This window comes from Urtica dioica, chromosome 5, assembly GCF_054948205.1.
Source record: "Urtica dioica subsp. dioica isolate 48M chromosome 5, U.dioica_male_clone48M_v1_H2, whole genome shotgun sequence".
In the NCBI taxonomy this organism is placed as follows: domain Eukaryota; kingdom Viridiplantae; phylum Streptophyta; class Magnoliopsida; order Rosales; family Urticaceae; genus Urtica; species Urtica dioica.
The window spans coordinates 28496358-28518760 of record NC_142760.1 but is presented as its reverse complement, the minus strand read 5'-3'; the positions used below and the strand labels follow the sequence as shown (position 1 = coordinate 28518760).

General features: G+C 36.2%; 2 protein-coding genes and 2 pseudogenes across 2 annotated transcripts; 3 read left to right on the top strand and 1 right to left on the bottom strand.

The window, feature by feature from the left end:
- Positions 1–654: 654 nt before the first annotated feature.
- LOC149397738 (uncharacterized) lies at positions 655–2052 on the top strand. Its single transcript, XM_089614332.1, has 3 exons — positions 655–1420; positions 1513–1892; positions 1990–2052. The coding sequence occupies exons 1-3, from the start codon at positions 655–657 to the stop codon at positions 2050–2052; spliced, it is 1209 nt and encodes a 402-aa protein (XP_089470458.1).
- A 2-nt stretch (positions 2053–2054) lies between these two features.
- Positions 2055–3122, top strand: LOC149397737 (uncharacterized; annotated as a pseudogene).
- A 4734-nt stretch (positions 3123–7856) lies between these two features.
- LOC149397736 (U-box domain-containing protein 39-like) lies at positions 7857–8578 on the top strand (annotated as a pseudogene).
- Positions 8579–11598: 3020 nt separating this feature from the next.
- On the bottom strand, positions 11599–22147 carry LOC149397735 (uncharacterized). Its single transcript, XM_089614331.1, has 8 exons — positions 21941–22147; positions 21063–21115; positions 16862–16964; positions 16723–16762; positions 14037–14148; positions 13664–13797; positions 12882–12967; positions 11599–12531 (listed from the first exon to the last, which is right to left on the bottom strand). Exons 1-8 carry the CDS (start codon positions 22145–22147, stop codon positions 11599–11601), a joined length of 1668 nt encoding a protein of 555 aa, XP_089470457.1.
- Between the last annotated feature and the right edge of the window lie 256 nt (positions 22148–22403).

Here is a 22403-nt window from a genome sequence, read left to right as displayed (position 1 = left end):
TTTTTAAATATTATAACGTGAAACATAATCCACACTACACGTACTACAAATAAAAATGAAAAACCCCTTTTGTGTGTTAACTTAAGACTTGAACCAAACAAAAAAAAAAAAATGCCCCACATTGTTTATCTATCCATACCAAATTTACAAGAAGAGAACCTTATAAAAGAAATGCAATTTTTCACCCACTTCAGCGTTAAAATATATCATTTCAAATTAATCCTTTATCAAAATAATTTATTTCACAATTTTTTTAGGGAGACATAGATAAGTTTCCCAATCCACCTAATGGCGGCAAAAAGACCCAATGTTTTCGAGTTATAACACTTATGTACCCAACGTTTAAAATTGGTGGGTAAAGTACCCAAACCCAAAAAGTTACTACTCCGTTGGTACCTTGGACGTTTAAAATAAACGGAATGCGACGTGGTTTCATCTTAGGATAGTTGTGAGAATTTTTGTTTAGTAATTACCTAAAAAAACAAATAAAATACATTGTAAAAAAGAAAAGAAATGAATTGATGCAAATAAAACAAATCAATTGAGCCGAAATATAAATGAATTCACAAATCGAACCCTAGAAATAGAAACACACAATCGGAATACATTTTCAAGCAATAATCTTGAATACAGTTTTCCATACCATCGGGGACGATGGAAGAGCATGAATGCGAGTCGTTGGCTGAAGAAGAAGCTGCAGCTGAAGGGTTTGAACTTCAAGAAGAGGAATACGCAGAGGAAGCCGAAATCGATGAAGCAACGCACCCATCACAATGGTGGTCTGCCATTACTCTCGTCTGCAACGAAAACCCTATTGGTGATGAAGATTCTGATGGAGTTCGGTCTGAGTGCGACCTCAATAGTCTCTGCTCCGATGATGAAGACCAAATGACGAAGCCGAGCAAGACAGAGTACAATCCTCGGTCAAATCCAGCTGATTTCAAATTCAAACTCGGTATGGAATTCCCTAGTATGTTTGATTTAAGACATGTATTGGTAGAGGAGTTCATTAAGGCCGATCGACAATTTCGATACGTCACCAATAACATGACCAAATTAAGAGCAGTGTGCGAGGGACCTGGTTGTCTGTGGGTTTTGTACGCTAGGGTTCAGAGGTCGGATAACAGAACTGTTAGAATCAATACTCTGGTGGATACTCATGAATGTGGCATTGTTTTTAACAACATACATGTGACAAGTAGATGGTTAGCTAGTCATTTTATGGAGCAATTCAGACTGAATCCAAGTATGGATTATAGCAGTTTCAAAGAGATGGTTGCGTCAAGTAAGTACTGCAATGTGGCTGCTCATGTTTTTTATCGGACCAAGAGATATGCCAGAGAAATCTTAGAGGGCACTGTGATAAGTCAATACAAGGTTCTCGACGACTATTGTAAACAACTTACAAGTACTAACCCAGGTATATTTTGTTATTAGTCAATACACAGATTTCATATGAATATAGTGATTGTGAATTTTAAATGTCCTAACTCTATTTGCAATGTTTTACAGGTTCAACTGCTCTCCTCAAAACATCTCTTATTGATGGTAAGAGAGTGTTTGAGAGAGTCTATATATGCTTCAAGGCATGTAAAGACGGTTTTAACAAGGGTTGTAGGCCATTGCTTGGCTTCGATGGATGTTTCCTTAAAGGCTATACTCAGGGCATGCTCTTGGCTGCAATAGGTATCGACTCTAACAACTCTCAATTCCCTGTTGCTTTTGCTGTGGTTGAGAAAGAGAATACCCAAACTTGGACATGGTTTCTGCTTTTGCTCCGTGAAGATCTAGACGTCCAAAACACTAGTGGTTTCACTATGATGACTGATAGGCAAAAAGGGCTTGAGAAGGCATTGGCAGATACATTTGAAGGGGCTGAGCACCGATTCTGTGTACGACATTTGCATGCAAATTTCAAGAAGGATGGTTACAGTAGCTTGGCCTTGAAACAGTTGTTATGGGCTTGTGCCAAAGCAACTACTGAAACAGAGTTCAAGAAGAGGATGCAAGAGCTTAAAGATGAAGACGAGAAGGCATATGAATGGCTACTAAAGAGACCGGCATCACAGTGGAGCAAGTCACATTTCAGAGATTTCGTGAAATGTGACATGCTGTTAAACAATTTGTGTGAAAACTTTAACTCTGTGATCTTGCCTGCAAGAGATAAGCCCATCATAACCCTACTTGAAAGAGTGAGGTTTTGGATTATGTGTAGATTTGCTCATAAACGCCAACAAGTTCACAAATGGAGGACTGAGGTTGGTAACAGGATTATGGAGATTATGGAGAAACATAAGCAAATAACAAAGCATTGTATGCCAACAAATGCCGGTAACGGAAAGTTTCAGGTATGCAATCCAACAAATCCATAAATGTTTTAAGTATTTGACTTGATTTGGTTATACTGTATATTATTCCATTTCATTTAGGATTATTTGATTTGGTTATATGGCTTATTTGACCGGTTATAACTTGGTTTTCGGGTCATCTATCGTGGCTCTGAGAGTTTTGCAGTTGACTTAAAGGCTAAGGCATGTACGTGTCGACTATTTCAGTTGAGTGGAATCCCATGTCCACATGCCTTGGCATGCATTTGGTCATCGGGTTTAAAGCAAATGGATTTCATTGATGAATGGTATAAAAAAGAAGCATACACGGCAGCATACTCAGGAATGATTGAACCGATGACGAGTCCTGACAAGTGGCAAAACTCTGGTCTCAATCCCATATACCCTCCTCTTGAGCAGCATCTACCTGGTCGTCCAAAAAAGAAGAGAAACAAACAAAACGACGACATTCCACCTGGATTTGGACCGGATAATGGAACAAAGCGAAGCAGGAAAGGACAAGTCAATCGTTGCAGTATTTGCAAGCAAATCGGTCACTCCAAAAGAACTTGTGAAAATCAAACTGCAGTTCAGGTATGTTATGGTTTTGAATATGTTTATTTTATTTTGTCTGAAGGTTTTTTTTATTTAATTTGATGTTTAATGTTACAGGACCCGGCTCCAAAAAAGAGAGGCAGACCGGCAAAGCCGAACCCGACCCCAGAAACCTTGAAAAGAAATGAAAGAAGAAAGAGGCAACAAGAGAGAGCTGCAGGAACCGAGTTTCAAACCTAAACCTAGACCTGTAAAGACCTGTTTGTTTTTGTATAGCTTAAACAGGTTTTTTGTAAGAAAATATTTGTAATGCCTGTTAAAGGCTTTTTTTGCTAAGATTGTAATGCATTGGGAAGGCTGTTTTGTTACAATGGTATGGGCAAATGATATAAGAGTTATGGCCTTTTTTTGGGTACAAATTTTTGGTACATTTGTCTACAAATGGTATGGGCAAATGAGCTGCATTTGTCTACAAATGGTATGGGCAAATGAGCTGCATTTGTCTACAAATGGTATGGGCAAATGAGCTGCATTTGTCTACAAATTTTTGGTACATTTTTGGTACATTTGTCTACAAATGAGTGCTGCAATTCAAACATTAACAGAATCACAAAACACAAAGTCACAAAACACAGAGTCACAACATTAACCAACCTGCATTCTATAACATTAACCATCCACACAATATATAAAATCCATAAACAGAGTCACAAAACACAACTGCTGAAATAAAAAGGTCCAAACAAAACAGAATCCAACACCATAAACTGATCTTAAACTACATACAAACTGATCATAATCCCGACCACAACTCCGAAGAAATTGGTTTAGTGTAGTCTTGTTGATTGCTTCCTCTTCTTCTTTGCCCGCCCTAAGTCTTGAAATTTCAAAATTGGAATTGGTTTATTCTTCTGAGCAAACCAGGTATGACTTGCTTTGATCTAGCGCAAATTTCAGGGTCTATCCACTGAAAAAATGAGCATTGTTGCTCACGCTGAAATTAAGAGAAGAAAAATGTTGAAGATGTCATCCCGGATTCAAATTTGTCATCAAAATGTTGAAGATGTCCTTACCTCATCCTTGTGGCAGCCCAAAAATCTTCTCCCGGGATTCAAATCAGTCCAAGATGTCCTTTGAACGACTTGTACGCTACATTTACATATCGGAGTATTTGTGCCCACGTTCATCCTCGTCGACGTCGATTCTCCACTTCCACGTCCATGTCGCCGACTCTTTGTGCTGCAGCGGCTCATGAACGAGGAGTTTACTTCTTCCATTAACTTGATTTCAGTGTTCAGAGGTAGAAGAAGAAGAAATGGGTGTTTCGGTTTCTAGGGTTTACAAAAAAAACAATTTGGGAATTTCGGCTCAATTGATTTGTTTTATTTGCATCAATTCATTTCTTTTCTTTTTTACAATGTATTTTATTTGTTTTTTTAGGTAATTACTAAACAAAAATTCTCGCAACTATCCTAAGATGAAGCCACGTCGCATTCCGTTTATTTTAAACGTCCAAGGTACCAACGGAGTAGTAACTTCTTGGGTTTAGGTACTTTACCCACCAATTTTAAACGTTGGGTACATAAGTGTTATAACTCGAAAACATTGGGTCTTTTTGCCGCCATTTTAAATAATAAAATCAATTTTAAAAAAGTAGACAACGAGACTAAACAATCTCACACTATTCCACAAATACCTTTCAGTAGATAATTAAATTTACTATGCTAATAAATATAATTCAAGTACAAAATTTAATAAATTCTTTGATGAACTACGAGAATCACAAAGTGAAATAATTACAGAGAGAAACGAAATTCTTAGTAAAATGAACATGTATATACAAGAGTTTTTTTTTTTTTTTTTTTACAAGATTACTCTTTGAATAGTAAATTAATTTACAGTTTTGGTAATTTTAATTTAACAAAAAGAAATTTAATTTTTTTTCGAGACTACAATATGAGAATCGAAAGCTGAATCCGTTAGAATCCATGATAGAGTCATTCGAATTTATAAGAGAATGAACTTTCAAAAGAAATTTTTTGTTTAAACAATGTAAATCGAAGAATATAGAAGTTTGGTAACAAATATGAGAAAAACAAAAATCCAAAGGATAAATTCAATTTACTATTTGTGGGTGTAGAGTTCGTCATTCGAAAAAAAAGCTATTGGGCCGAAAGGCCCAATAGTCCATGAAAGCTTGTACCGGTCCGAACGACATGAAAAGTGATCGAATGACAATGAAATTGTCGTTTGTCTTCTGCAACTACTACGTATGGTAAATAGGCTGTTTGGGCCCAGCCCATATTTCTCCTCGCGAGTTCAATGCGTCTTCTCAAGAAGCAACTATGAAGTCGAAGTCAGCAAGAGGTGTGTCGTTTCGCCTTGAGACACAGAGTTGTTGATGACTTCCATTTGGCTGTTCAATCAAGCGACATGACGTGGCAAGACGAGAAGAAATGAAGAGCGAAGTCATCAACATCCAAGGATCGCGTACTTGCTAGTCTATAAATTCATTTCTTACGAGAAGAGATGCATGTTATTTTTCCTATTATTATTTTATGTATTCCTTAATCTCTCAATTAAATCTTCGAACTCTACATCTGACTTTGTGATCATGAGTTCGGCATCTTCGATTGAGATCGTTTCATAAATAAAATCGCTTTTAATCCCTTTTGTATATTGCTTTATATTATTGTCTTGAGTTTATCCTTGTTTCCTATACGACGATTTTTTGAGATTTACACTCTAAATACAAAGCGATACAAACACTCTCTTTAGTTTGTTTATGATTGTTGAAACTCACTAACTACATCAACACTGTTCTCCTGTACAAACCTATAAATTTTAAGAATTAATTACGATAATTAAAAAAAACTTCGAGATAGAACGATTTGAACAAATGATGTAATGAACGTGCAAAAGAAATTTTCGATTTAACATTGTAAATCAAAAGTTAGGTAACAAATAGGGAAATAACAAAAATCCGAATGATAAATTCAATTTACTCTTGGGGTACATTAATTTACTTTACAAAGCTAGAAAATTTCAGAATTATTTACAAGAATCAAAAGAAAAAGCCTGAGACAAAATGATTCGAACTAATGATGTAATGAATTTACAAAAGAAATTTTCCGTTTAAACAACGTAAATCAAAAGAATATTAAAATGGTATCAAATAGAAGAAAAACCAAAATCCGAATGGCTAATTAAATTTACTTTTTTTATAAAATAATTTATTTTACAAATTTGAAATTTTTAGAATTAATTACGAGAATCTGAAGAAAATTCTTTAGACAAAACGATTCGAACTGATGATATAATGAATTTGCGAAAGAAATTTTTTGTTTAAACAATATGAATCGAAGGAATACAGCTATTTGGTAGCAAAACCTTGATCAACGGAATGAAAATTGTGAGGTTCAGAGAAATGACGAATTGAAATAATAAAAATCAGAGAACATTTAAATTCGCAAGAAAAATAAAAACTTTGTGAGGTTAATTGATAAGCTAGTTGCGATGATGAGGGAAAAAAAAAAAAAAACAAACGTTGTGGGTTGTGTTGTGGGTCTGAACGTGAGAAACAATTCAGCAAAAAAATAAAATAAAATAACGTGAGAAACAAAACAGTTGGATTCAAGAACATAAGGGGATAATGGTATTTCTAACTTAATTGGGCTATTAGTTTAATTAAATGAAACTTAGCTAATCTCTTTGATGAAGTTAGAATATGAGCTAATTGCAACAATATTTTAATTTTTAAAGTAATCATTTATTATTATCTTTTTGTAGTTAATTATCTCCAGCTTAGACGCATTTTTTTTTTAAATATCGTCATTCTCTTAGTTTGTTTTAAAACTTTAGTCAAAATTTTATTTTATTAGAAAAATAGTATACTACATTCGCAGTAAATTAATTAACTGAAATATAAATTTAATTTACTCTTTAATTAATTCATTTACTACGAGTTTGATGGACTAACTTTTTAATAAAATGAAATTTGCTCTAATTTTTAAAAGGATGGTGGTCTATTAGGAATAACTCATTTTTTTTTAAATAGTCTAGGTTTGCACAGTAATAATGAGAAAGTTAGATAACTTGACTCAGTAATGGAATTATATTTATCTCGCAGTTTGAATTACAATATATTGACGATTATTTTCCTACATTACTTAGGCCACTTAACGTTTGGATTGCAATTTAACTAAAAAAAAAAAAAAAAAAAAAAAAAAAAAAAAAACTTTAAAAATAGTTATTTGTGTAAGTGTCGCATTTATCAACTAACATGTGTTAACTCTTATGTCCTTCTTAAAATATCATACTATTTGCTCAAATAAATCAATTAAAGTGAAAATGTAATTTTAACAAAAAACAAATAAAAAAATTGGTTGCAGTATGAATTAGTTTTTTTTTTTAATTATTATTGATCAATTGATTGATCGTGTTTCTTTTTATAATTCATTTTATTTTATTTTCATTCAATTATTGTGCAAAATTTGTGATTTATCAAAACTAATCATTATGTAAAATGGACTGCAAAATTAACTTTATCACAATAGTGTTTGTCTATGTAGAATTCGTCATTACCAAATTTAAGCATAATAACCAGATAAAATGGGCTACAAAATTTAAGTTATTTTTAATATGATGATTTGAAGTGTGTGTGTGTGTGAAATAAACAAATTAAAGTCGAATAAAATCAAATGTAATTTTAACAAAAAATGACATGAAACGTCGGATATGAATGAGTTTTTTTATTATGAATTAATGACATTTTTCATCCCTCAACTATGTCGCATTTAACAGGTTGCTCCCTGAACAAAAAAAAACTGATTTTTGACTCCTTCGTGATAGTATCAAATTCATCTTTAGTCCTTCTGTTACTTTTTTCGTTAAAATAGACGGAATTTGACCATCTCTCTCTCTCTCTCTCTCTCTCTCTCTCTCTCTCTCTCTCTCTCTCTCTCTCTCTCTCTCTCTTTCTTGATGAAGACCCTCAAGAAGAGCTCACAACAAGCCAAACAGGACGCTCTGAGAGCTCTGTACAACCTCTCGATCTCACCCTCGAACGTCTCCTTCATAATGGAGACCGATCTGGTTCCTTTCACGCTGAGCCAGCTCGGGGACATGGAAGTGAGCGAGCGAGCGCTGTCGAGCCTGGGCAACTATGTCGACCCCCGAGGGGAGAAAATCGGTGGGAAAAGCTCGGGAGTCTTTCGCAATCCTCGTGGACGCGCTGAGCGGGAACGACTCCCCGGGATGCCAAGAGAAGGCCTCGTACGTGCTCATGGTGATGGCCCACAAAGCCCATTACGCCAACAGGCAAGCCATGATCGAGGCCGGGATCGTCTCGGCTCTCCTCGAGCTCACGCTCCTCGGCACCACTCTGGCCCAGAAGCGGGCCTCGAGGATCCTCGAGTGCCTCCGCGTCGACAAAGGAAAACAAGTCTCGGAGGGCTTCGCTGGAGGAAATCTCTCCGCCCCAATCTACGGCGGTACTTCCTCGTCTTCCTCAGCGATGATGAGCCGCGGCGGCGGCGGAGGAGGAGATTCCAATGCGGCGTGCTTGGAAGAAGACGACGATGAGCGACGAGAAGAGAGCCGTGAAGCAGTTGGTCCAACAGAGCTTGCAGAGCAACATGAAGAGAGAGAGAGAGAGAGAGAGAGAGAGAGAGATGGTCAAATTCCGTCTATTTTAACGAAAAAAGTAACAGAAGGACTAAAGATGAATTTGATACTATCACGAAGGAGTGAAAAAGCAGTTTTTTTTGTTCAGGGAGCAACCTGTTAAAGGCGACATAGTTGAGGGACCAAAAATGTCATTAATTCTTTTATTATTGATTTATAGTATTTTCTTTTTTAACTCCTTCAATTTCTTTTTTATATAGTTACTTCACAAACGTAGGTTAGTAATCATAAGGGTATTGAAGTTTTTATTGACTCGATTATTATTATTTTTTTTAAAATTGTTTCAACTAGTCAATCCCTTAATTCTTTTTAAGATTCTAGTCAAAGTTTCATTTTATTAAAAAAAATAGTCCACCAGACCCGCGGTAAATTAATTAACTAAAGAGTAAATTAATTAACTAAATAGTAAATTAAATTTACTCTTTAGTTAATTAATTTACTATGGGTCTGGTGGACTATTTTTTTTTATTAAAATGAAGCTTGGCTATTTTTTTTTAAATGTGGGTTATTCGGCTACTAGTCTAATTGATCATTTTTTAATGGTTAGGATGCGAAATTAACCAAAGATTAGCTAGCTTTCAAAATTATTATTCGCTAATAGCTATTTTGTTAGATGCCCTTATGTTTACTCTCAATCCCTTGTTAGGACTTTCAATCCCTAATTTAATCCTAATTCAATTCAAGAGAACTAAAGCTAAAGATCTTAATAGCGTAAGCATACCCGAATCCATGGATTGCAAACACAAAAGTGGTGGTCTTCCAATTGCAGTTTGCCTGAGAGTCTGGAGTATTCTTGTTGATGGTGATACAAGAAAAGATCGTACGTTCTGCAATCAGGGACCTACCATGTTATTAATAACTGTCAGACAGTTACTAATAACTATTGCTTATTTCTAATTTGGCCACTCATCAAATTAGATTAGCACTTATGGTAGCCACATAATAACTTCACGACAAATACGTCCTTAAGTCACAAACCATATTCTAAATTAGACCACATCAATTTTGACTTAATTAATAATGATCCAACACATTTATTTAATGACATTAGTAGTCCCAAAATTATTCTAACAATCTCCCACTGGACTACATATGTATAAAATAAATGTGTCAACCTTAGCGCGCAGAAAATGTTTGTCATTATCATGGTGTGACATATTACAATCTCGTCCATCAATTACATCAATATAGGATCAAAGTTGTTTTCGTTGTATCAATCACAACTAAACACGTCACTGGTCACATACATCAATATAATCAAATGACATAGATCAATCATGAATACGTGGTAGATAAAAATTATATGCAAGGTGATCTATTCATATCAATTTTATCCGATCCTACTTTAAAGAGATCAAGTTATATCCTAAATATGCAAAGTGTAATAAACTAATACCATAAATCTGATCAGAAACAATAAATATGTGTGTTTACAAACAACACAAGCAAACATAAAACACACAACATAAATAAAACAAATAAACAAACTCCCACCGAATCTAGATATCCTGAAGCTCTACAACAACCATATGAAAAGTGTGTTCGTGAAAGACCTTCGGTGGTAGACACTTTGTAAGAGGGTCCGCTATCATGGAGTTTGTTCCTAAATGCTCTATGTAAATCTGTCCACTTTGCACTCTTTCCTTAACAACTAAGAACTTGATGTCGATATGTTTCGACTTCGTCGAGCTCCTGTTGTTGTTGGAATACATTATGGCTGATTTATTGTCACAATATAACTTAAGCGGTCTTTCAATTCCTTCCACAATACGCAGCCCCGTGACAAAATTCCTCAGCCATATACCATGGTTGGATGCCTCATAACATGCTACGAATTCTGCTGCCATGGTGGATGAAGTTATAAGAGTCTGTTTTGCACTCTTCCATGATATAGCTCCACCACCCAACAAATAGACATAGCCTGATGTGGATCTGCTACTATCTTGGCATCCCGCAGAATCGGAGTCAGAATAACCAATGATCTCCAAATGGTCTGACCTCCTATATGTGAGCATGTGGTCTTTTGTTCTTTTCAAGTACCTCATGACTCGTTTGGCTGCTTTCCGATGATCCATACCTGGATTGCTTAAGTATCTACCTAAAACTCCAACAATATACGCAATATCCGGACGCGTACAAACCAGAGCATACATAAGACTCCCAATTGCCGAAGCATAGGGAATCTTTTTCATTGCTTGAATCTCAAGAATTCCTTTAGGACATTGATTGAGACTGAATTTGTCTCCTTTAGCGACAGGGGTGTCTCCTGGTTTACAATCATACATGCCAAATCTTTTGAGCACTTTATCGATGTAGCTTTTTTGTGATAATCCAAGTAAACCTCGAGAACGGTCTCGGTAAATCAGGATTCCTAGTACAAAAGAGGCATCACCAAGATCTTTCATCTCAAAATGATTTGATAGAAATTTCTTGGTTTCATGCAACATGCATTTATCGTTAGTGGCAAGTAGTATGTCATCGACATACAAAACCAGGAACATATGTTTAGTTCCATTGAACTTGCGATACACACAATCATCAACAACATTGCTCTCAAAACCATACGAGAGAATCACTTGATGAAATTTGTGGTACCATTGACGGGAAGCTTGCTTTAGTCCATAAATGGATTTTGTCAATTTGCAAACCATCTTCTTTGGGTCTCCCAACACAAAGTTTTCAGGTTGCACCATATAGATTGTTTCTTCAATGTCTCCATTGAGGAACGCCGTCTTGACATCCATTTGATGAAGTTCCATATCAAAATGTGCAACAAGTGCCATGATTGTCCGAAAAGAGTCCTTTGATGAAACCGGAGAAAAGGTCTCTTTAAAGTCAACCCATTCTTTTTCTTAGTATAACCTTTTGCTACAAGATGAGCCTTATACCTCTCCACATTACCCTTCGAATCCCTTTTGGTTTTAAAAATCCATTTGCAACCAATAGGTTTCTTTCCTTCAGGCAATGGGACAAGTTCCCAAACTTTATTGTCTTGCATAGACTTATACTCTTCATTCATCGCTTCAATCCACTATACAGAGTTTGTATCATTCATGGCATTTTGGAAGTTGACAGAGTCATCTTCCATCACACCACAACCATCCTCATTTTCGAGAAGAAAAACTATGTAATTATCTGGTATAGCATTTCTCCTTTCTCTAGTGGATCGCCGCAAAGGCACTTGATCTTGAGGTTGTTGAGTTTGTACCTCAGGTGGTTGAATGGCAATGTCTTGTTTCTCTTGACTGATGACATGAACAGAATCCTGAACATTATCAAAAGTAACTGGAATATGAATCAAACTTTCCTCAATAGAAATTGTTGAGTCCGAGTCCTCCTGAAAGACAAAGTCTTTTTCTTTATTTCTCCCACCAAACTCAATATCCTCAAAGAATGTTGTAGTTCCCGTCTCAAAGATAGTCTTAACTTTAGGATCATAAAACTTATACCTCCTTGATCGCTCAGGGTACCCAATAAAGCAGCTGCTTACTGTTTTGGTATCCAATTTCTTTTCACTCGGCCTATAAGGCCTTGCTTCAGCAGGACAACCCCAAATATGAAAATGCTTTAAACTAGGCTTTCGCCCGGTCCAAAGCTCATAAGGTGTTTTTACAGTGGCTTTAGTTGGTACCCTATTTAAAATGTAGGCTGCGGTCTTGAGTGCCTCTCCCCAGAGTGATTCTGGTAAGGTTGAATGACTAATCATACTCTTTACCATATCCATAAGAGTCTGGTTTCGTCTTTCAGCAACACCATTCATTCTGGGCGACCCAGGCATAGTGTACTGTGGGACGATACCACACTCATCTAGGTATCTGGCAAAGGGTCCCAGACGTTGTTCACCTGAGCCGTCATATCTACCATAGTACTCACCACCACGGTCAGATTTGACTTTCTTTATCCTTTTGTTGAGTTGGTTTTCAACTTCGGCTTTAAATGATTTGAACACGTCCAATACTTGGGACTTTTCATGAATAAGAAAAATGTATGCATATCTGGAATAGTCGTCTATGAATGATACAAAATATTGTTGACCATTCCAAGAAGGAGTAGGAAACGGTCCACAAATGCCCGTATGTATCAACTCTAAGACGTTTGTTTCCCTTAATGCACCTATTTTCTTCTTTATAGTCTGTTTTCCTCTGATACATGCAACACATACATCAAAGTCAGAAAAATCAATTTGATCTAAAATTCCTTCGGAAACTAGCCTTTCAATTCTATTTCTAGAAATATGACCTAATCGCTTGTGTCATAAAGAACTTGAATTCTCATTGTAAGTCAAGATAAGTCAAGATCCATGCAGCCAAGAACAATCATCACGTTCTCATTCCAATCCTTAAAGTTGTTACCATTAAGGACCGGAACCGAATTGAGATTAGCAGATACAGTAGCAACAGCTGAAATAGAACAATACAATCACATAAACATATATACACAAAAAATTAACCTTAATAAGCAATAAAATTCAAATAATGGTAAATTCCATCTCAAGATACCTAATGCAACATCAATATCAAGTCTTTGGAAAATAATATTAAGTGCTAATGGTAATCTTGTTGTAATGATCAAACACTAACAATAAGGTTCGTAAAAAAATTAACCTATCTTTGGATCGATCAATTAGTCACAAGTAAAACTTTACTATTGTTACATGTTTATCATCACAAATATGTATATGTAATTTGGCAAGTCACTAATCTTCCTTTGGCTCGACTAGTATCCTCATAAATTAACAAATACACAATATCTAAAAAATTTCATAAATAATCTACACAAGAAAGGTTACTTTGACGACATTTTTGTTTTAATTATTTATTAGGAATAATGGACAAATTATATTTATATGTAATTACCATAATTTGAATGATCTGAAACTTAAATAGGTGTAGATACGTATATCTTTTGAGTAAATTGACTTACAAACATCAATGTATCCATATATATAGAACCTTTATAAGCATCCATATATATATATAAAAAAAATATACGAATTACACCAGATAGATCAAAAAACTATATACGAGCACTAGATTATTATATATATCAAATTCATGTACGACACAAGGAGGGTCAATTTTATGCATATCATACACACGCGCACTGAAGCAAAAGATCAAATTGGAATCCACCAATTGCCAAACAGAAGAATCGCAAAAGCAAAGTAATTAAGTGCGTATATATCCAGAATTGTGCAATAAAACCACCGAATCGCAAAGCAAAACTATATCTGACATTGATTATCAACGTTCAAAAGTAATTTAGCCGATAAACAGAGGAAACCAAAACCAACGATAGACATATTCCAGGTAATCACAAACGACTACAGACTGAAAACAATATCGGCAAAATTCTCATGAATTAAATTATGAATGCTCTGATACCAATTGTTAGGACTTTCAATCCCTAATTTAATCATAATTCAATTCAAGAGAACCAAAACTAAAGATCTTAATAGCGGAAGCGTACCTGAATCCATGGATTGCGGTGGTCTTCCATTTGCAGTTTGCCTCAGAGTCTGGAGTATTCTTATTGATGGAGATACAAGAAAAGATCGTACGTTCAGCAATCAGGGACCTACCTGTTATTAATAACTGTCAGACAGTTATTAATAATTATTGCTTATTTCTAATTTGGCCTCTCATCAAATTAGATTAGCACTTATGGTAGCCACATAATAACTTCATGACAAATATGTCCTTAAGTCACAAACCTTATTCTAAATTAGACCACATCAATTTTGACTTAATTAATAATGACCCAACAAATTTATTTAATGACATTAGTAGTCCCAAAATTATTCTAATATCCCTATCATCTGGACTTGTCTCCCTTTCACTCTAACTATTCAAATAAATATCGTTTACCAAGAAAATGTGAAGTTTAAATACATATAAAATCATTTTTGCATTTTTTTTTTTTGGTGTTTTCGTGTGATTTTTGTCACATGTTAAAGATTACTGAAGAACACATCACAAATTATATGAGAAAAAAACTTCATAAATTAATTTTATTTTTTAATTTAACCAGAGTTTTTCATACTCGTTAGCGAAGTAACACAATTAAATATGAAAACATACAATTAATTCTGCTAATTTTATATGAATTCCACTATGTTCTTAAAAAAACTTCATTGTTCGTCTAAATCATTTGAAAACTAAAAAAATTATTTTATCATTCAAAATAGATTCTAAATGTAGTTATTGGACCTCTGGAATTGAAATAGAGAAGAAAAAAATAAAGAATAATGAGAAATGAGAATAAAGACGTAGATGAGACCAAAACAAATGTGAAAAGATAAGTTTAATTTGATATTATGACATTACGTGGTCATTTCTTTTACAAAAAATTGGCTGCTTAAGCCACGGAATGTGTAGCAATTTAAAATTGGCCAACCTTTCGTTAATATGCTGTAAATAGCCATATTGCTTACGTGGCAGCTTATTAATTAAATTAGGTTTACACTTTTGCCCTTATTTTAATTCGCAGAAACCGAATAGGGAAGTTTTCAAATTTGAAATTTGAAATTTCCTGCAGATTTTGAAAATTAATAGCCTATTTATTGTTATGTTTTTGGAAGTTTTTAGCGTTGACTTTAGGTAATTAGTATCTATTTTCGTGGTTAAACTCTGTAAATATATTCTTCATTTATTGATATTATTTTGTCTTCCATATATTCATAATTTCCAGAATTTTCGTGCTCAAAATATTTCCAGAATTTTTTTTCAGTTCAAATATACTGTAAATATGTTTTGTATTTACAGTGAATATACTGTAAATATGCTTTGTTTTTACAATGAATATACTGTAAATAAGCTTCGTATTTACAATGAATATACTGTAAATATGCTTCTTATTTACATGAATATACTGTAAATATGTTTTCTATGAAAAAAAAAAACTGTTCTTCGCGGTGTCGCAGATCGGGACCTTAGACGCAGATCGCGGAGAGGAGGACGAAGTGACGCTTTAACGGCGGTGGTGACGTGGTGGTGGTCATGATTATTAGTGGTGACGGCGGCCTGAAGGAGGTGCTACCTCTCGCGGAGTTGGAGGCGGGGAGAACCATTTCACACGCACACACGCCCATAACCATTTATGGCTATGAAATCAACTCTCCGGTGCTCTCTGCGTCGTTTCCCGGTGTCTCCTCTCGGTCCGGCATCCATGGCGGCTCGTGGCTGTCCTCGTTTTCTCGGCTAGAACACGCGCGGGTGGTGCTCGGTCTCGGCCATTGATGGCGCGCAAGTAATGAAAAAGAAGATAGGAGAAGGAGATGAAGGAGACGATGACGATGACGATGAGAGAGAGGAGGGGGGTGCTCGGGCTCGGCCATTGATGGCGGCCAAATCCTCTTTGTTTTTTTTTTTTTTTTTTTCCTGAAGAGTAATAAATAGCATCCAAATTTGTGGTGCGTGATGTTTAAATTCGTTTGTTAATGCATTTATGGAGTTTTAAATGCTCCCTTGATTTATGCAAGGTAGTTATGGTCGAATTTTTTCTTTCCATTTTAATTTCGACGCTGAAAATAATGGGCGGGAATAACAAAGGGCAATCTCGTCCAAATTTGACTGTTAATAAATGACACTGGCTATTTACAGTTTATTAACGAAAGGTGGGCTAAAAAAAATTGCTTATTTTTGGGAGGCTATTTAACTTAATTACCCTTTCTTTTATATACATTATTGAGTTTTAGTTTATAAGTTTTCTCATTTTGAATAACTAGTCATCAACCATTTTTTTTTTCGTTTTCACCCCTCTATAGTTGCTCTAACTATTTTGATGTGTCGTGTATGCACCTCTTTTCTAAAATAGTTATCTCTTGCTTTTAAATTTTTAAAGAATAATCCAAGGTTTAAGAGATAGTATATTCATTTGGATGCAATGTCAAAATATGTAGCGATTACTATTTTCATGGGTTGTGTATATGCACTTCTATTCTTTATTAGTTAAAGTTTTAAGAATAACCCAATTTTCAAGGGATAATTCATTCATTTTAACTCAATGTCAAAATTTGTAGCAATTAGTGAGGGGTATTTCTGCAGCAGATGTTCTTCTCCAATCATAGTTTATTGATATGATCGTCTTAATTTTCAAACATTGTTCTATTTTTATTTTATTTTTTTATTTATTTTTATTATTTTTTATGAAAAACTCATCAACTTGATATATCGATTAAAGCCGAAGGCTTCAACCTACAAAAAAGCGCAAAGAAAATTCAAAAATTTCTACAGGAAGAAGATGAAAAGCGACCACAAACAATCATAAATACAACCAAATAACATGTGTTTTACCCGTTTATGCAAGTAACCAGTCATTATCATATTACAACACGAATTATGAGCGACAACGCCGATCTTCGCCTGTTTTAGATTGCGGTTTAAGGGTCTTGTCCAACTGAGGTCCATGCCCAAAGAAAATCATAACTTAGATATGAGATTCAAATTTGAAAAAATATTCAAAACGACTCCGGTTAAAGATCAGACGGTACAAAAGCCAGATCTAATAAGTCTGGATTATTGAAACGTAATCAAAAGAAAAATCAAAATATGAAGAAGAAAAAAAAGATAAAAATATACATTCTCTTAAGTCGATAATTCTCCATTGGTCGAGCTCGCCGGAGTCTCCGTATCTCAGGGGAAATGACGACCTCAAAAATTGAAAATCTAAGTCTTGATTTTGTGTGTGTGTGTGAGAGAGAGAGAGAGAGAGAGAGAGAGAGAGAGAGAGAGGCGGCTATGGTTTAAATAAAATACTTGCTTCAATCAAGTATTACCAGTTATTGACACGATATTCAATCCTCGCCTCTTGTTTTAATATATGTAATGCTTTTATATTTTTTTACTTTACCGAATAATTTTTTTATTGATATTTGAAAAAATTCCAATCAACATCTATAAGTTTTTTTAATATTCAAATTTTGAAATTTGTGTTTGATTGTACAAAAAATTAGAAAAATGGACAAGTTAAATGTTTGTCATTGGTAAATAGCCAATGTTTAGTAAATTTAAGTAAATAGCCGTAAATAATGACGTGGCTAATGTTAGATAATTCTTCGAAATTGAAGACTTCGAGGCTTGAATCACGCATATGAACGATTTCCTTATAGTATTTCGAGTACCCCAAAATGTCTTAAGGTTTCTGTACAAGAATACCGCAGGATACGACAAGCCTAGTTCGGACTGCACCAAGACAGAGTGAAAATCCGAAAATAAGCAAGAACTGTGTTTCTGGATAAGTGTTTCGGGAAGAGAGAAAGTTGGTTCGAAAACCTGTGTTAATTACTGAATCCGAAGTCGGATTATATAAGCAATCGTACCTCTTTCGCGAAAAGGTTCGACGAACAGACGCACTGTTTCGGTCGAACTACGGTTATAGTCGCAAACGACACGACCGTTGGCCAAACGATAGCTCGTTTCAAAGCGACGTGACCGTTAGTTCGAACGGTAATTAAAAATAACTACTAAATGAGGAGACGCGACCGTTGGCGAGAATCGCCGCGAGAAGCTCGCGGATCGTGCCGTTTCGCCTGGAGGTCGATCTCGCCTGGAGGTCGAGCTCACCTGGAGGTCGACCTCGCCCAGTCGAGCTGAAATGACTTCGTCACTTCGTCCAGTCGACCTCGCCCAGTCGAGCTGAAATGACTTCGTCACTTCGTCCAGTCGACCTCGCCCAGTCGAACTGAAATGACTTCGTCACTTCATCCAGTCCAGATCGTCACTTTCTCATTCACCTTAGTATTTTGTTCCATGTGGGACTCTTTCCCACACACAAACTCACTTTCTCAATCAACAACACACTATTTTGTCTTTTAGTGAACAAATTAAATTGAGCTAATTAAAACACCTATTTAATTTTACTCAATTTCCAACAATCCCCCACTTGTTCATAAAAGTAAAAATAGAATCCAGAAAAGAAACAAAGAGTGTTAGTACAGATAAGTATCTTTCGATTTGAACTTATCCTTAGTATAAGCAACACAAGACTTTATCGGAAATTAGGTAGCCAGGCTTTGAACCTATTTTCCTTGTGATAAAATCGATGTTACTCAACACACACCCTTTAGTGTTCTTCGCCTATATCACACACTTAGCACCGTTAATGGCCATGTGCTCATCCTGTCTCGTGAATTTTTCATGAGAGAAAACTCCAACTCTCACTTTGGGACGGCACCATCCCGAAATTCACATAGGTGAAGTTCTTACAGTATCTCTGTTACGTATAGATACTTGTCCTCAAGACTGAACTTCATTAAGAGTTAAGAAACTCAACCTCCCGATTGTAACAGTCAACATTATAATAATGTTATGAATATCCAATTCAATGACTTGTTCGTACCCATTGAACCTATTGTTAGTCATTTCCTAACCTTAGGTTGGGTTGCCATCATTGTCAGATCACTACTCAAGGAGTTTAAGACCCATACCTCTCGAGGTCGATTTCACCAAATCTCTTGCAAGAGGTTTAGTGAACGGATCAGCAATATTGAAGCTTGATCTCACATATGTGAGCGAAATGATTCCATCTTTAATCAATTTCCTCACATAGTCATGTCTAAGACTAATATGTCTAGACTTTCCATTAAACACATCACTGTATGCTCTAGCTAAAGTTGATTGACTATCACAATGTACTGACACGGTTGATATATTGTCTTTAGCCAATGGAACTTCTAAAAGAAGATCCCTCAACCATTCAGCCTCTTGACCTGCGGAAGCAAGAGCCACGAACTCTGATTCCATGGTCGAATGAGTGATACATGTTTGTTTCTTTGATTTCCAAGAAACTGCCCCACCGGCAAGTGTAAACACCCATCCCGTCGTAGATTTGTTATCTCCGACACTCGATATCCAACTTGCGTCAGTATATCCTTCTAGTACGGCAGGAAACTGACCGTATTGAAGTCCAAGATTTTTGGTTTTCAAAAGAAATCCAAAAATTCTCCCAATGGCCTTCCAATGCTCGGTACTTGGATTGCTAGAAAATCTACTCATTTTACTAACGGCGAATGCTATGTCTGGTCGAGTACATTGCATCAAGTACATAAGACAACCAACCGCACTAGCATATTCCAATTGAGCCACAGCCCTTCCATCATTCTTTTCAAGTTTTACACTTGGATCAAATGGGGTGTTCACTTCTTTGAAATTTAAATGTTTGAACTTATCAAGCACTTTTTCAACATAGTGTGATTGACTAAGTTCATAACCCCCACTGGTTTTACGAACCTTGATACCCAAAATAGTATCAACTTGTCCAAGATCTTTCATTTTGAAAATGGAAGATAGAAACCTCTTCGTTTCTAATATTCCTTTCATCTCATTGCTAATGATCAACATATCATCAACATAGAGACATAGGAAGATCACAAGGTTACCACGCACCTTTGTGTACAAACACTTGTCACAAACGTTAGGAACAAATCCATTCGAAAGTATGACTGAGTCAAACTTTTGATGCCATTGTTTGGGTGCTTGTTTTAATCCATATAAGGATTTAACAAGTTTGCAAACCTTTTGTTCATTACCCGGAAGCACACAACCTTCCGGCTGCTCCATGTAAATCTCCTCATCGAGATCTCCATTTAAGAATGCCGTCTTGACATCCATTTGATGAACATTGAGATTATACAAAAAAGCCAAGGCAAACAACACTCTAATTGTTGTTGTCCTCGCTACCGGTGCATATCTGTCAAAGTAATCAATTCCTTCCCGTTGTCGAAATCCTTTGGCTACTAATCTAGCCTTGTAAGTGTTAAGAGTGCCATCACTATGGTACTTCTTTCGGAACACCCACTTACACCCAATAGGTCTCGACCCTTTGGGTAGATCGACAATCTCCCAAGTGTAGTTTGACATAATAGAATCCATTTCATCTTGGATAGCATCCTTCCAAAAGGCAGAGTCTCGAGAAGCCACAGCTTCATTATAAGTCTTAGGATAATCTTCAATAAGAAGAATAATAGGAATTTTTCGAGCAAAACTCTCTCTATTTCCTTCTACTAGGTAAAAAGAAATGAGGCGAGAATCTATTTCCTTAGTCTTACCGACTCTTTTGCTTCTCCGAAGTTCGGGTTGTTCTACAACTACCCTAGAAGAACTTTCCTCTCGAGGCATCGAGCCTGCCTGGAGGTCGAGCTCGCCTGGGGTCGAGCTCACCTGGGGTCGAGCTCGCCTAGAGGTCGAACCTGCCTGCTGCTCGAGCTCGCCTGGGATTTGAGCTCGCCTTGAGGTCGATCTTCCCTGGAGATCGAGCTCGCCTAGTCGAGGTTCTTCATTAGTGGAATTTTGAGATTCTTTTCCTTTCGAGTTAAGATTCTCAAAGAATTCCACATCTCGGGATTCTACTATGACATTAGACTCTAAGTTTAGAAGTCTATATGCCTTGCTATTCGTAGCATAGCCAATAAAAGCACTTCGTATCCCTCGAGGACCCAACTTGGTCCTTTTAGGATCCATGTTGTAGTAGGCTAGACACCCCCACACTTTGAAATACCCAATATTCGGCTTTCTCCCTTTCCATACCTCGTACGGAGATATTTGGGTTTTCTTTAAAGGAATACGGTTTAAAATATGACATGCAGAAAGTAAAGCTTCACCCCACAAACTAAAATGTAATTCAGAATGCATTAACATGGCATTTATCATCTCTTGAAGTGTCCTATTTTTACGTTCGGCTAAACCGTTTTGTTGTGGTGTTCTAGGTGCGGAACATTCATGAATAATACCATTTTCTTCACAAAAGGCATTAAAATCACTAGGAAAATATTCACCGCCCCTATCACTTCTAAGGACTTTAATATTAACTCCTAATTGATTTTCTACTTCAGTCTTATACACCTTAAAAGCATTGAAAGCATCATCTTTATGTTTCAATAAATACACATATGTAAATCTAGAGCAATCATCAATAAAGGTAATAAAGTACCTATTTCCCCCACGGGTTAACATGCCATTAAATTCACATATATCAGAGTGTATAAGATCTAACAACTTAGAATTTCTCTCTACACTATAAAACGGTTTCTTTATCATTTTAGATTTCACACATATTTCGCATTTATCTAATTTATCGGATTTGCACGAAATTAAACCACATTTAATTAATCTTTTCATAGTGCTAAAACCAATATGTTCTAATCTACTATGCCATAAAGAAACGGAATCAACCATATAAGCAGAAGGAGAAATTTCATTAATAACATTGTCAATAATACAAAGTTTGACCATCCCTTCATTGGAATAGCCTTTGCCAACAAATACACCATTATGGGTCAAGATAAGCTTGCCCGACTCATACACAGATTTGATCCCCGGTTTGCCTAGGAGATCGCCACTAACTAGGTTCCTACACATATCCGGAACATGGAGAACATTGGTCAAAGTGACCGTCTTCCCGGAGGTGAAGTTGAGATCCACGTTCCCGATGCCGACAACTTGAGAGCGATGCTCGTTTCCCATCTGAACCGCTTGTCCATTGTTGACTTCAGAATAGGTTTTGAAGACAGCCCTATCATAGGCGACGTGAACGGTAGCACAAGTGTCGTACCACCACCCTTGAACCTTGCCTTTGACCGCCATGAGTTCGCTCAACGTAGCGACTATGTTAGTATCGGTCATAGTGGCGTCGACCTCTTTCACATCCGTCTTGCGGTGTCGACAATCTCGAGCATAGTGACCGGGTTTGCCACACACATAGCAGCCCCCTTTGGACCCCTTAGACACGGGCTTGTTGCTGGACCCAGCTCGACCGGAATGCTTGAATTTCTTCGAGTCCTTTTTGGAACCCGAAATTCCTTCCTTGTCATTCCACTTCCTCTTGCCTTTAGCGCTCACC